Genomic DNA, 14,402 nt, shown 5'->3' on the forward strand with positions numbered 1-14,402 from the left:
TAGTTCCTGGGTCTGTGTACAGATAGGCTGCCATTCACAAATGTTCGCAATTTCACTCTTTCAAAGACAAAGCAATTATTTGTTTTAAAAATCAGATGAGCCTTTCTTTGATTAATTCTTTATTTCAGAGCTGCATTTTCTCTTTGTACACCATCTAGAACTAGGAAGGCATTGCAGAAGATCATTTACCTCCTCTGCGGTTTAGGCCTGTGTTTTTTCAGTTGTTATGGTCCCCGAAGGGCCATAAAGGGCCTCAGAGGAGTTCACAAAGTGCTAAAAAAAGGTTAAAAAACACTTAAGCTAGTGAAAAATCTACCAGCCAGCTGGAACTGAAGCTGCACAAGGGTCAGATGGTCCAGAAGGAGGACTGTACTTTCACAAAATTTGGGAAACTGCTATTAAAATATGAAAATATGAAAAAAGCACCTGTTCCAGTTGTTGCAGTGGTCACTTGCACAGAATGATGACATTGAAAAATACTAAGTAAACTGTATAATAAAATATACTTACATATTGCAGAAAAGTAAAAACACTATTTATTTTGGCTTTTTCCCTATTTTGAACACCCTTTCTTTTCCTCTATCGCTTTGAAGACCAAAGCTTTGCCATGCTGTACTCCTTTAAGATCCAATTATCATGCACACCTTTTGTGGGCTCTCCCCAATTCATTTCATTAGGCCTGGACAGTCGTTACTGCAGCTCGGAGGCTTTGTTGATTACAGATGAGTAGATCCTGTGCTAGCTCCTCCTCCAGTGGGTCATTTCCTTTTTCTAGTCCCAACCTTCCCACCATGGCAGTGGAATTGCCTTTTTGTCCCTACCTAGGAGTAAGGAGAGGAGGACCTCTCACAGAGAGGTAGGGGTAGGCTGGAAGGTATATTGTTACTCTTCTTTGGAAATGATTGTTGGTGTTAGTGCTGTGGCTTCCTCGTTATCCTGTAAGGTATGAAGAAAAATCTGGTGTTTTGCAGCTCTTGGCACCTGTTTCCCACTGTCCTGTGAGATCAGTAACTCTCTCACTGGCTCCCTGTTCATTAATCTCTAGGTGGACCTCAAAAAAATGGTTCCTCAGGCTGATCCCTGGGACAACCAGAGAAGTTTCAGTGCCTCGGTTGAGGGGGATGTTGTGCCAGATAGCCTAGAGCAGCAGTGTGCCAGACCGCAGCCGGCTAGAGCGGGCAGGAGAAGATGCAGACGGCTAACTTCAGTGTGGCGAGGAAGAGATCGAATCAGGGCCTCACAAGGTGATAGCAACTAGGGAACAGTAGTATTGTGTGGGGGGAGGGTGTGAGGTTTAATTTGACTGCAGTTGCAGGTTGGTACCTGCAGCCTGTGATGGTAATACAGGCTGCAGAGGCACCAGATCAGCCTCCTAGTCATGCACCTGTGCTGGTTTTCTGGGATTATGGAGGGTAGGATTGCAGAAAGGGGTGACAGGGCTTCCTGGTTCCTGCCCTAGTACTGGCCTGTAGAAACTGAACTCCTTGTGGGTCTTCTCCATGTGAAAATGTGTCCCTTAGTTTGAACAGGGGCTCAGGAATACAAAAGCTCCAAGTGACAGCCCTATGTCTATTCTGCCCCCTGTCCTCAGAGCTGCACAGAATGCTGTCTGGTGTCCTTGCATGGCTGACTGTGATTTGCTTGGGCCTAAAGAAACCAAACCGTTATTTACAAAGCAAACAGACCCATAGATATGAGTTCCTAGAGTACTGATGCTTTTTCTTTTCTGTGAAATATGTTTAGTTTTGAAACTAGAGTCCAAGCACTGATACTATGAGTGCCTTAAGTTGAAGCTGGCTCTCTGACTGGAGAAAATGTTATCCCAGAAATGTTATCCTGCCATGGCGCAGATCAGGCCTGCAGCTTGCCCACAACAAATGGTATATGGGATCTACTGGGTTTACCCCTGTCCAATGTGACTTGAAGTTATAGAAGGAGCAATATATGAGTTTCCTTCCAGTTGATGTAGCTTGTCCTGGGGAGCCCAAAGGCTTCTGTGCAGCATCTTCCCCTTACAGTTTTGCTACAAGATGCCTTCATTGTTCTTGATAGGCTGCTAGTCTTTCCAACGCCTAATGCCGGCTTAATGCACAGCAAATCCACTTCTGAAGTGCATAGGTGTTTTGTAAATGTTGAGCCTGTCTAATTGCAAGGTGATAATCATCTTGGCCAACTTACGGGAGACTCCAAACACCCTTCTGTGTTTGCTTGCTGGAGCAATTGGAGTTAACACAGTCCTTGAGCAGCCCTTTTTGTATTACAGAAATTTGTTTAGAAGGATGCTGCCAGGCGTTTGATAAGGGGTATGTAAGGACTGCTGGGAACATTTCAAGTTTGGCCACCAGGAAAAGGGGTGAATTCTGGAGGTGAGAAAGGGAGTAAAGAAATAGAAACCAAGGGTTGCTGTATCTATACGGGTACAGGAAAGGGGGCAGCAGTAAATCAAATGAGTTGAGCTTCTGCATAGAAAGCAAAATGAAGTACTGAGGCTTGCAAAAGACTTGTGCTTTACCCTCAGATGAGGACTCTTATGGTGTTAGTGTTCTGTTTTCAGGCTCAGTTAAACTTAGCAAACTAGTTTGCTAAGTATACTGTACTTGCAGGAATACTGTAGCAGTTTTGATGAAGTTGGGGAGCATTGAAAACCCAGGAGTTTAATGACAGTCTCGTTCCCAGAGCCTGATCTTTCTTTGCCCTTACTAGAAAGACAGGAAGGGCTGTCTCTATAACAGCAGAGGTCACTGGATGCAATACAGTGTGATCTTTAATTCCTTACAGATTTGGCTTTCTGACCTTGGACAAATTGCATTAATCTTGTGGTAACTAATTCACTTCCTCAAAGGCTTACAGTGGTTGTGGTGGGGGCAGGGGGAAGAATGGTATCAAAGATTTATAAAGTACTTAGTGATTAAGTATCAAAGAAGATGCAAGCTCTTTCTTGGCTGTGGTTATTTGATGGGTTTGTTGTTCTACTTGGTCTATCCTTGTTGTTTTCTTCCTTAGTCTACCGGTTTAGGGGTCATGCCGCAGCTACGGTGGTGCACTGCGTTGGTGAAGGTTCTGCGGGGCTGTCCAGAGTCTCTGTGCTGGCAGAGGATGGAAAGACTATGAAAACGTTGGCAAAGTCTATTGATCTTTGGGTGGACCAAGAACCAGCCCGATGCTGGGTCAGAGACTGTACTAACCCAGGCTGCTCGGCTGAAAGAGATCATGGTCCCAGGAGTGACGTGTTGCAGTGCAGCCTCCTAGGTGAGGAAGACAGCTCAGCCTCCCTGATAACAGAGGAATTTCTTTCAATGAATGAAGGCTACAATCATGCTACCTGTGACTCTGGGGTAACCGGCTCCCAGGTGGCTGATGCTGGTGATCATGCTCCCAAGAGTTTTGCAGAGGAGTATTCACTGGCTCCCTTAAATATGATAAAGACAAACTCTGCTCAGAGCTTTGACCAGCAAGTAGAGAACTATCTTAAAAACCTGTGAAGTCACAAATTTCAAACAGATGTGCTGAAGGCAGATGTGTTAGATGCAAATGCCAGTCTTCATGTGCACAATTTCTAGCAATAGAGACTTCAGTCTGTAGTAAAGCTGGTTAGGTTCAAATAGGTAAAGACAGTATATTGCTCTTGGATTGACAGACAGCAGGAAAGACAAAACTGGAACTAAAGCATCACCTTCATATGACTTGCTGCCTTCTTCAGGGGTTTAAAAACCTGTAATAATCAGGAGGCATTAAAAATGGAAAAATGACTTTTGGTTTAAGCTAACATAACTATTTCTCTTGCAGTTTTAGGTATATACTAGGAAATATGGTGGGTTTTTGTCTTTCTCAGTGGTAGGATTTTTTTTTAATAACTTCAAGGATATTTGAAATTCAAAACCCTCGTATGTGCCAGTATTTCCTTTTGCTAACTGCTTTAATTTGCTCTGTAGAGGCTTGGAGGGTTGGATCGCTCTATTTTATTTTTTGTATCTACATCTACAAATTCTATTCCACTGTATATATTTGATTATTCTTATGTAAGCAGCTATCCAAGATAATGTGAGATGGCTAGGGCACATCCTAAAAATGGAGGAGGAGAAGAAAAAAGAAACCCTCTAGCTGTGAATAACATGGTAATGAGTAAAAAAAGAAATGAGTTTTCGTTGGTTGTTCTTAGTACACTATTGAATTTTTCTATTGTTCTGAGGTAGTGTGTAGCTGAACACAAATTAAGATCCGGATTTCTCTGACTGGAAATTTTCCTTTGTTTAGTCAGTGGGTGGACTTTAGAAATATAGCCTAGCCTAATACTAAGACTCCAAGGTGTAGTAACTGAAGAGCAAGTACTTCAATAACCTGATCAGTCATCCTTTGTGCTATTTGGAAATGCATCCAACTGACATGATGTAGCTAAGTCTCAAGAGTAGAGCTCTTCAGAATGAACAAGCTTTAAATACTAGAGAAAACTAAAATACATGTGAAGTTTTGCTTCAAAAGTCTAGTTTTTAAATGACTAGATTTTGCTTAGTGCTGGATTTCTCTTTGCTATTCCTGGTAGGTAGCTAACTAAGTTGTGATGGTCTTATTGCTTATGTGGTTAAGGTAACCTCTGTCATAATCCTTTTGTTTGCTTAATAAATTCATGTATTGTAACATATTGCTTTTTACATGGATAAAATTCTGCAAGCAAAAAACCTAAGTCTTCTGGTTTGTATTTATTACATAATAGGAGTAGGAACAAAGTGATTGTGGCTGTTTATCTCTGTTTTTACTGATACACAGAACCAGGCAGACTGGCTCACTCCTCTACGAGCAGTGCTACTGCAGGGGAAAAAGACAGTCTGCGTCACAAAGATCTTATAAACGCTAACAGCCTAGTCCAACACAACAGTGAACAACATGCTTCTCTTCTAGAGAGCTTCTTCATTTAACTTATTTGTGAGCTTAAATTTCAGCACATGGTTAGGTTTGCTGAGCCAGTCTCCTCCTTCCACAGCAGAAGCCCTACGTATGTGATGAGTCTTAGGGGCTGTATAAAGTTATACTGGAGGGGATCAGGCAACTTTCTGGTATCTAAGCTTGAACATACGCCTGAGTTTAGGATGAACTGCTGTTTTAGTCAGATCTTGCAGAATCTGCAAGGAAAGTCTTTTCCAGAGAGCTTGCAAATAGTCAAGTTAAGAATGTGTTAATTCTGTATATTTTTATTATATGTGAATGGCCTTTCTCTGCTCTTAAGTCTCATTTCTTTGTGTAATACCTGCTCAGCTTTCTAAATGGGCATTCATGTGAAGTTTAGAAGTCTCTCTTAAGAGTGTTCATGAAACTAGTGAGATTCTGTTCACACCTGCTAGTTAGGTGTTTAGCAAGCAAATGAGATTATCTGGCATACCAGTGGTCACTCGCTACTTCCTGCTGCCAGAGTCCTTTGGGAATTAAGGATTCCCAGTAGTGCTCAGCCCCTCCGTGATCACCTTAGCATGTATGAGTCTTAGACCTGCCTTCCCTGCCCCTAAATGGGACCTTTGTCTCAATCAAAGCTAATATCTTGTTTGGTCTAATCTACATCTATACAGTACGGTAAGCATGCTCAGTTCACCTACTAGGATTTACCAGCCAAACAAAACTTTTATCCTGACACGCTTGGTCCATAAAGGTACTGCTGGATATGATGCAGAAATAACATCTTCATCCAGTTAGTATAATGGGAATACAGCCATGCCTTCGCAAACTGTGCCCCTGGTTATATACGCTCCAGAAAGTGATGCGTTCATGAAGGTCAGCCTAGCAATGCTTCATGCAGTCTTCTTCCAAGAGCTTTTGCTTTCAAAGAAAGGCTTGTGAAATGCCTTCCCTTGTCTGCCTTCCCCCCGCCCCCCAAATGTCACCAGTGGGTAGTAAGATACCAAGCATTGCAGAGGTGTCAGCTCTTTGACAGCACGATTCAGTATTGTGCATTTTCAAATTGACAACTATACACTTTTCTTTCCTTGTGGATCCTACGGCCTGCAAGCACTTTCATGCATGCTTGTCTCTCTTTACAAGTGATCCTACAACTGGGATTTTTATCACATGTTGTGTTAAACATAGGCAAAAAGGTCTGAAAGATCAAGACCTTTCATGAAAAAAATCTTCTCAGAGTAACTTCCTGGGGGAAGACTTATTAGGCATTAACTTGAAATATCTTCCAAGTAAAAAAATAATTAGATGAAGCCAAGAAACAGTTTGGAAAAAGTTCATAACTATCTCTGGAAGCAAGTAGATCAGATTAGCTAATATTTCTTTCTTCAGATTTGAATCCATTTGATTTTCCCAGTTTGACTCACTCTTCCATGTCTGTCTCTGTGTGTGAGCAAAGTTAAGCAGCACAAGGATAAAATCCAATGGTAGGGCAGCAGCTCTTATGAGCCCAGGGTTTCTCATGGTGCTGAGCTTTAAACCATCTGTTTCTTCCAGTGCAAGTGTTGTAATGCATACAGGAAACATCACATGCTCACAATAATAAAAGGCAAAATTGTTATCTGTTTGTCTAGCTAGGATGAATAGGATAGAAGTCAAAGCAACATAAAGCAGGCAAGCCCTTATTACATGAATTCATCGGGAAGCCTAGATATGTGCTCCTGTTACTAGTATATGTTAAACCTTGCATTACTGTATCTTCACTGGTCCCTTCCTTGGTCTTACCAAGAGGTTTTTGAGTGGTTACATATCGAACAGGACTGTTTGCACCCTGCAGATATTCTGTTTTTCCTTTTTTGAGGTTTTATAGGCCTTCCTTTTCTTGGTCAGGCCAAAGGGTACATGAGAGCAGGTGCCCCAACTGTGTGTGTGTGTGGTTTTTTTTCTTTTTTTTTTTTAAACTCCCTGTCTGTAGCCTCAGAGGTACATGCATGCTTTGTTCACTTGGGAGTTGGCAGGAATGAGAAAGTTCAAGAGAGGGGAACTGAGTCAGTGACCTTAGAGCTTGGGCTGAGAACCTCTTGAGTGCAGAGCTACCTCTGTTCTGTATTTCTGTCACAGCTCGTGCAGTGGGGCCCTCATCCACTAGGGCTCCAATGTAGTGTATATGAACAACAATTACTCCATCAGAGTAGCTGTCTTTCTCTTCCCCAGGTGCTACTGCAATGTAAAAAGATACTTAACAGTAGTCAAAAGCAATGCTGTGTTTCTGGGCCCACCTCTAAAGTCAATAGGTTGTTGTCAGTGCTCTAAGAACAGATTCAAGGCAACCTTTGGTAAAGGATCAGCACCGTCTTTATCTAAGCCAGTCTGTCTGTGCCTACTTAGGAAGACCCAGAGAACCTGTGTCAAAGTGTTAGCTGAAGTGCTACAAATAGCATTTTATTCCTTTTTCCCCACCTCCTCCCCCAAACAATTCTATTGTTCTTATAAATCTGCAGCATTCCAGCTGTGATTTGACAAGAGCCCTGACAATCGCAACAGCTGAATCGTAAGAGCAGTGTTCTTGTTCCCTGAATTTTTTTACAGAGCTAAATTTAATACTTTCCCCCCACTTCTCATTCTGGCGGATATTTAAGCTGCAAATTAGAGATGTACTGAATTAGCCTTCAAACCTTGCAAATGCTGTCAAAAGCTGACTTTGTAATGATGTGACTCTGATATCAAACAGATTATTGCTTATGTATAGCAGCACTTACAAACATATGCATGCTTGTAACTCTTGGCCTTTGTACTGCTATGCAGCCAGCAGGTCATTAATGTACAGTACAAACAGGACAGAGCCCCGCGGACCTCGCAATAGGAGCGCCTGAAAGGAAGAGTCAGAGTTTCCAACAACTGCTTTCAGCTGGCAGAACTGTGATTGGAACCATGTGACAGTTTGAGGCAGTGTACCACAGGCAGCCAATTTATTACATATGGCAATATGATTAATGGTATCAAATGTTTCTCTTTTTTCAAAAAAATGTCCAAGTATATTACAGCAGCCAATTGCATGGAGTCCAAGGCAGTACAAATCTGTTCCATGAATTTAAAGTCAGGCAGATGAGGTTAAATGAAAGAGGGCCAGAGCCAAGATAATGATTACAAAGTTGTTTCAAAAAACCAAAGTGTTTAGAATGTGTTCATGAGCAACAGCCCCTTTTTTCTTCTGTCTTTTAGACTAAATGAATTCAGTCTGGAACAGGTTTCTGAAACTAAACTGCCTTCTACTTTTAGAACCTTTCTCTAATACACGTTAATGGTATCCAACAAAACTTGCAGTCCCAAAGCAGGCAGCAGCGTGTTAAAACGCAGAATGGACACCACCATCTCACCATCATTTTGGTGAAGACAGTTCTTCCTTACAGGCAGTGACCTATTCTACCAAATGTGTTATGCTTCTAGCAAATATGTGCTTGTTTGTAGTATCTGTCAACTCTCCCCCCCGCCCCCCCCCAAAAAAAAAGAAAAACAAACGACCTCTCCAGAAAACAAACGTTTCCCCCCCCACCCCATAGGGTTAAATTATTAAGGAAGAACTTTCAGGAAATGCATGCATGATCTGTGCCAATAAATTAATGCCACAGAATCTTTTCAGGTTTCTTATTGCCCGTACTGTTGAATGGCTAGAAAGGTTCTGCATGTTCTAGCCTGGGTCACGTTCCCACGCAATAGCTGGGTGAAACTTGGGAATCTGTACAGGTGAGAAGCCATTTCTCATGGGTAGCTTGCAGAAGGCCGTGTTTTTCTTGGTGGGTAAGAACAGATGTTTGTTGTTTTGTGCTAGTAAGACTCCATGCCGTGGAGCAATCCCAAGTACAGTAACTACAGCTTATTCTAAGTGTCCTGTGAGGTTTGTTTGTGCTTAGCACAAATACCAGTAGTGCACTTAAACAGGAAAAAAAAAAAAAAAAAAAAAGGGAAAAACCAGAGGCAGTTATTGTACATATGTGCCCATCTGAAAAGTCTCTCACACTCCACTTGATGCACTGGGCCTTGCGTTTGCTGGCCACGTCCCCTTCCCGTTCTAGTTCTCCATGCTGAATGCAGCTGGGCATCTGGGCTTGTGATCTGTGCTTATCTGAGTTTATGGAGCAGGTGGGACACTGAGGTGCTCTCAGCTGCAGCTAGAGGTGGAAAGCGGGAGCTGCTGCCGCTCAGCAGTGGCTTCTGTGCAGAAGAGCTCTGCTGGAAGACGCTTCCTTTTCTTGCCGTCTCATGTAGCTGGGGCCATGTTGGTCCCGTACGAGCTTGATCTACGTGTGGCCAGCTGTCCTACTGTCCCTCACATTACTTAGCCAGCACCAGTAGCCTGTACCTGTTTTGAAGTGCAACTTCATGACTATAGGTGTTACGTGCCCTTGGTTTATGAGCTGTTGATGGGAGTGCTGTTAAAGACTGAACATACGTTCCAGTTCTAAATCTCAAAGTCCCATGGAACAGAAAACCTGGGTCCTGATACCTGTTGCCTACTACCTACAGCAATTACAAACTGCTATCTTCCCCAGGGTAACTTTGAAGGTACAGAGGTGCTAGCCCTGGGCAAGCATGGCTACAAACACTTGGCATCAAAGTATGATTTCTTGTGTCTACTATTTTTTCGTCTTTTCTCACTCTCTCCCTGTTATTGATGGTAGCACAAACCTTTTGTTAATGCCCAAGATTCCTTTGCTAGAGCACTGTAATACAGCATGTGAAGAGTAAGGTATTTGTATCTCTTTGGCCTCAATTCAAAACATGCAGCGGGAGATCTGGTATGGCCTGTTGCTTCATTTCATGTGGCTTGTGCCCACATGCTCTCTCTCTCGTTTATGTGCTTATTATTGTTGAATGATGCTAAGGCTTCCACTAGTGCAGCCTATCCAAGGGGGTTTTGAAAGGCTTATTTGGACTCCAGACAAGGAAAAGATTTCATACTTGTATTCTGCGCTGAAGGAACAATTGTCCTGGCTAACTTTAGGCATCTGGTAGGTAGATGCTCTGAATTGCATTTTGGAGATGCACATCTCTCTCTGTTGACCACAGAGAGAGCTGGGTGTCCTGACCACAGGAGTTCAGGTTTGCACCTACGTTACATACCCAAAGTGGGTGCTGCGAATTCCCCCTTCCCGCAGACACGCTTGCCTGCATCTCCTGCCTTTCGGAGCTTCTGATTATGACTGATAGCGTTGCCATATGTGCATTAGTATTTTAACAAGATCTGGAAACCTTTGAACAAATTACCACAAAACTTTTGCAGGGGAGTGCGCGAGAAAGCTGGCTACACGAAGTGACCCTCTTACAGGCAGAGCAGGAGAGACAAAGTGCGATACAAAGAAAGCACAAATGAAAGAGCTGGCTTGGAACTCTGATCCTTACGGACTTTTCTTGAGCGCTAGCAACAAAAAGTGTAACTCTTGTGATGAATACAGTCCTACTGTTGTATTCCTACATTCCAACAATAATTTCAATTGAACCCTACAGCATGTGGAGTCCCTTTGCTTTTTAGGTCATAAAAGCAATATGTGGAGTAAAGACTTAAAAAATGGACTTTTAAAAGACTCCAATGCCTCAATCTCTCCAAGAATTCGACTGACAAATCTCCTGTGTAAAATGATCACATTTTATAGAGAAGAATCTTTGTTAGACATTCATTAGCAATAACATGTGAGCCAATTTAGGGAATGAAACCTTTCTTCTGTATAAAACCCACTGTGGTCACTAAAACTAATGACTTTTTCGGCCTCCCACCCTTCAATTCAGTAGCTAAGCACATGAATTTCCTGTATTGCTTAGTTCTCCAACAATTTGTTTATCTTTGAAGAGCAGGTCCCTGACTGTGTGAACTCGGCGAATCCAAAGGTTAAGTAATAATAAAAAAGTATATCAGGACCACAAATGTGGTATTTAAAATCATGACAAAGTTCTGATTGTATTGAGGAGGTCTTGAAGAAGAACAGTTAATGGGCTTGCTTCTATTTCAGCTCATCTCTACATGAGAAGGAGCTTGGGCAGGAACGTGATGGAGAGAATTGAAAATACAACATGAATTTAATTGCTCTGAGGCTGATCTAAACCCATCAAAGCTGATGCAAAAAAATTCACTGACTTCAGTAGCCTTTGGAGCAGTTGAAGTATGTTCTGCTAACTATTTAAAAAAAAAAAAAAAAAGGAAAATGAGTTTCTTAGCTGCCATATATTAAATGGAGACAGGAAGAAAGAACACAGAGTTTGGAATTTATTTTTTATTTTTTCTTTAGATCCCAATTTTTTGAACAACGAAATATCCAGGTGGGAAAAGTAACAAAGAACAGAGCAGCCTGAAAAATATATAAAGGCATTTTTCATGTTTTTAAAACATAAGTAACAAAAATGGGAAGATATAGTCCTTGGCTCAAATATGATCAGGTGTAATGGGGAGAAAGATATATTTTGCCTAATGATTGTAAAATAAATTTTGTCTTGCAGTTTTCAAAGCTGTGTCTATGCTTCTGAGCAGACGTTTGTTGCAACGTGCCTTGACTGGGGTGTTTTGTGGCTCCCTTTCAGCCTGAATGCCAGACTTTCCCTACCGCTACAAGGAAGAGAGGGAAACTGCTTGTTCAGATCTTGCCCAGATGTGGAGTCAAGGCATACATTAGTGCCTAGGAAGTGTTCTCAGCTCTTAGAGTATGGAAGAAAACATTAGGTTTTTTAGGTTAAGTCTAAAGAGACTCTCTAAAGGTGCTATGTAGGATTTATTTTTCTTACAGGAATACAAAATTCAAGGCCTATTTTGTTTTTAAACAGTTTCTATAAGAAGAAATATAAGTCTCTATAAGGCACAATTCCTTAGTGCCTAATTTGCTTCTATTATATTCTAGGCAAATTAAGAATGAAACCAATGGGGAATATATTCAAAAGTGTCAAAGTGACTGAGAGTCAATTTCCAGGGACTTTATCTGAATTTTTAGTTCCCAAGTTGGTTTTAAAACAGGAATTAGGTTCCTGAGTCACCCAGGAACTAATGAATATGTTCACTTGAAACGCGATGAGGAGCTCAGAGAAGAGTGATACACAATCCTTGGGGCAGGATCACCTAGAGAGAGTGATAGTAAATTGCATTTCTCGTTAACTGTAAAATTTTTAATGTAACATTTTGAAATGTAAAATTAAAAGCATTGGACAGCCACGTGATAGACCTAGCAGAATAAAGTGGTTTTAAGGGGACTAAAGAGGGCTTACGGAGCGCACAGTGTCTGAAAACGGATGTGACCTCAGAAGTCCTGGGAATAAACTTAGGTCCCTTAGAAAGGGCTGGTTTGGCCTCATCGGAGAGGGACAGCATGCTGCGAAGAAAGAAGCAGAAGTAAATTCTGAGGCTTATCTGATGCTCACCGGGCTGCCCTGAGCAAGCCTCTTTTGCTGATTTCCCCAGCTTTGGACAGCTTGTGTTTGATTTCATGATCCCTTGATGCTAAGGTACCTGTGGGATCCTAGCAGAAGGGCTGCACATTCCTCCCCCGTGCTGAGAGTAGTGTGGGGAGCTGGGTGAAGAAACAGACTGGCTGCAAACTAGTCCAGAAAAAGGAGGATGGGGACAAAAAACAATTTTCAGCCGGATCAGTTCCTTGATCTGACTCATCCCATGGCTGTCCAAGAACTCATGATGGGATGAGGGAAGGGGCTGACCTTTTCGTATGCAACTTGCATCTACATCAGCTTAAATCTACTGTGAAACTGTAGGGTAACTAAAACCCAGCAGATGATTTTGATTTTTTTTTCTCTATGTTACAGCAGAAAGACTTTTAATTTACCCACATATTATGACTTCATCATTAATAAGGAGGAAAGTAAGTAATGAGACAGTGTGTACAAAATGAACAATTTCATACCATAGTAAGTTGTCTGGCGAATTCTTTCATGAATGCTCTCTGTGTGATATTTCTATAGTATAATAGATTCTGGCTGTTCACTCTAATAATTCTGAGCTTCAGGGTAAGATTTTATTTCTCTTTTGAAAGTAATATAATCAGTGGTGCTAGCACAAAATTCCCTGTGTGTTTTTGTGCATCCTTAACACTTCTTGGGATGAAAGTGAAACTTATATTATTTAGAGCAGTTCAAAGAACTAAGTTCCTTCTGTAATGGTGGTTCCTGCTAGAATTCCTTATAACCAAGCAAAAGGTACTACAAAGCATAGTAGGTATTCTACGTTTGCAGAAGGAATAGGTCCAAAAAGCTTTAGAAAATGTTAGTTTCTTTGCACAAAAGCGTATTTTAAAAGTCACCCAAGGACAGGGTGGATATTTGTCTATCTAGGAATTTTATTTATAAGCTGTCTGTTTGAACAAAGCTCCTGGTGATGAGGGTAAAGGGTTTTGGCAAAGCGTTAGGTAGCTTAGGACAATAATGATACAGGCACCAGCAAGTATTCTGATTGAATTCTGTCTTCACTTATTAGCTTAGATTCACGGCTCTATTGAGAGGATCACAGAGCTTTCCCATGCTGCCTTCCCTTCCTCTGCTTGCCGGGGGGAGAGGCCCACTTCTGCAGCATTCATTCAATTCACAAGCTCCTGACCCTCTTCTTGATTTCATGAGAAGCTCCTCATTTTTTTCCCTGGAAAGTTGATCATATCCTATCCCCGTAAGAGCTAGAGCTCTATGCGGCCAGCCAGACTCTGCACCTTTGGAGAAGTTACTAAGGCAGTTCTTCTTCTCAAGCCACTTGGAAGAATGAATTTCTCATCTGTTGGCACAATGTGTAGCTACTAAGTGGTTCTCAATATTGTAGGGTCTGAGTTTTCCCCTCAAATTGCATGATGTTTCTGATGCACAGAAGAATAACTTCAAAACCAGAATGTGGTCATCTGTGCCAGACACGTCACTCCACTTCCTCCCACGGTTGTTTAAATATCTCTAGTGGCAAGTATCCTACTTTTTTCAAGACTGAGAAGAAGCTTTTCCCCTGCCTTCTGGGCAGCAAGGATCTTTCCTTATGCTTGAACAGTTAAATTTCCTTCCCTTCTTTTCCCTACTACCGTGCTATGCTGTTCATGCGCATGTCCCTGAGGGCTTCACATGTCTTAGTTGGTGAAAATGAAGGTTAGCCTGGAATCACTGTTGTATTTTAGCATATGGATGCACTCCTATGGATTTGAGATGTTGGTTTTCATTGTAAGAATATTCACAAACCAAAGGAACTTTTGTGCTTATTTTTTGTTCTAACCAACTTTATCAAGGTCCTAAGTCATTATTAGCTGATTCACAGAACTGTGAGTTCATTAATATGTAATATCTCATCACCTTATGATTTTAATCCATTAATATGATCTTGTTTTCATCTGTTCCCAGCAGTTAAATCAGACCTTGATATGTCTGAAAAAAATTGAACATCAAGCCCTGCTATTATGAGCACTCATTAATAAACAAAACAATCTGTGATAAATCATGCCGGGGTTTTAAGGAAAAGATGATTACCTGCTTCAACAGCAATAAAACTACGGGTAGAAATTCTT

At 41.6% G+C, this 14,402-nt stretch overlaps 1 protein-coding gene across 1 annotated transcript; it reads left to right on the forward strand.

Annotated features, from left to right (window-relative positions):
- The first annotated feature begins 887 nt into the window (after positions 1–887).
- On the forward strand, positions 888–4,546 carry LOC138066199 (uncharacterized). Its single transcript, XM_068933829.1, has 3 exons — positions 888–943; positions 1,046–1,244; positions 3,004–4,546. Exons 1-3 carry the CDS (start codon positions 899–901, stop codon positions 3,480–3,482), a joined length of 723 nt encoding a protein of 240 aa, XP_068789930.1. The 5' UTR covers positions 888–898; the 3' UTR covers positions 3,483–4,546.
- Positions 4,547–14,402: the final 9,856 nt, after the last annotated feature.

The sequence above is a fragment of the Struthio camelus genome, chromosome 2 (assembly GCF_040807025.1).
Source record: "Struthio camelus isolate bStrCam1 chromosome 2, bStrCam1.hap1, whole genome shotgun sequence".
Lineage (NCBI taxonomy): Eukaryota > Metazoa > Chordata > Aves > Struthioniformes > Struthionidae > Struthio > Struthio camelus.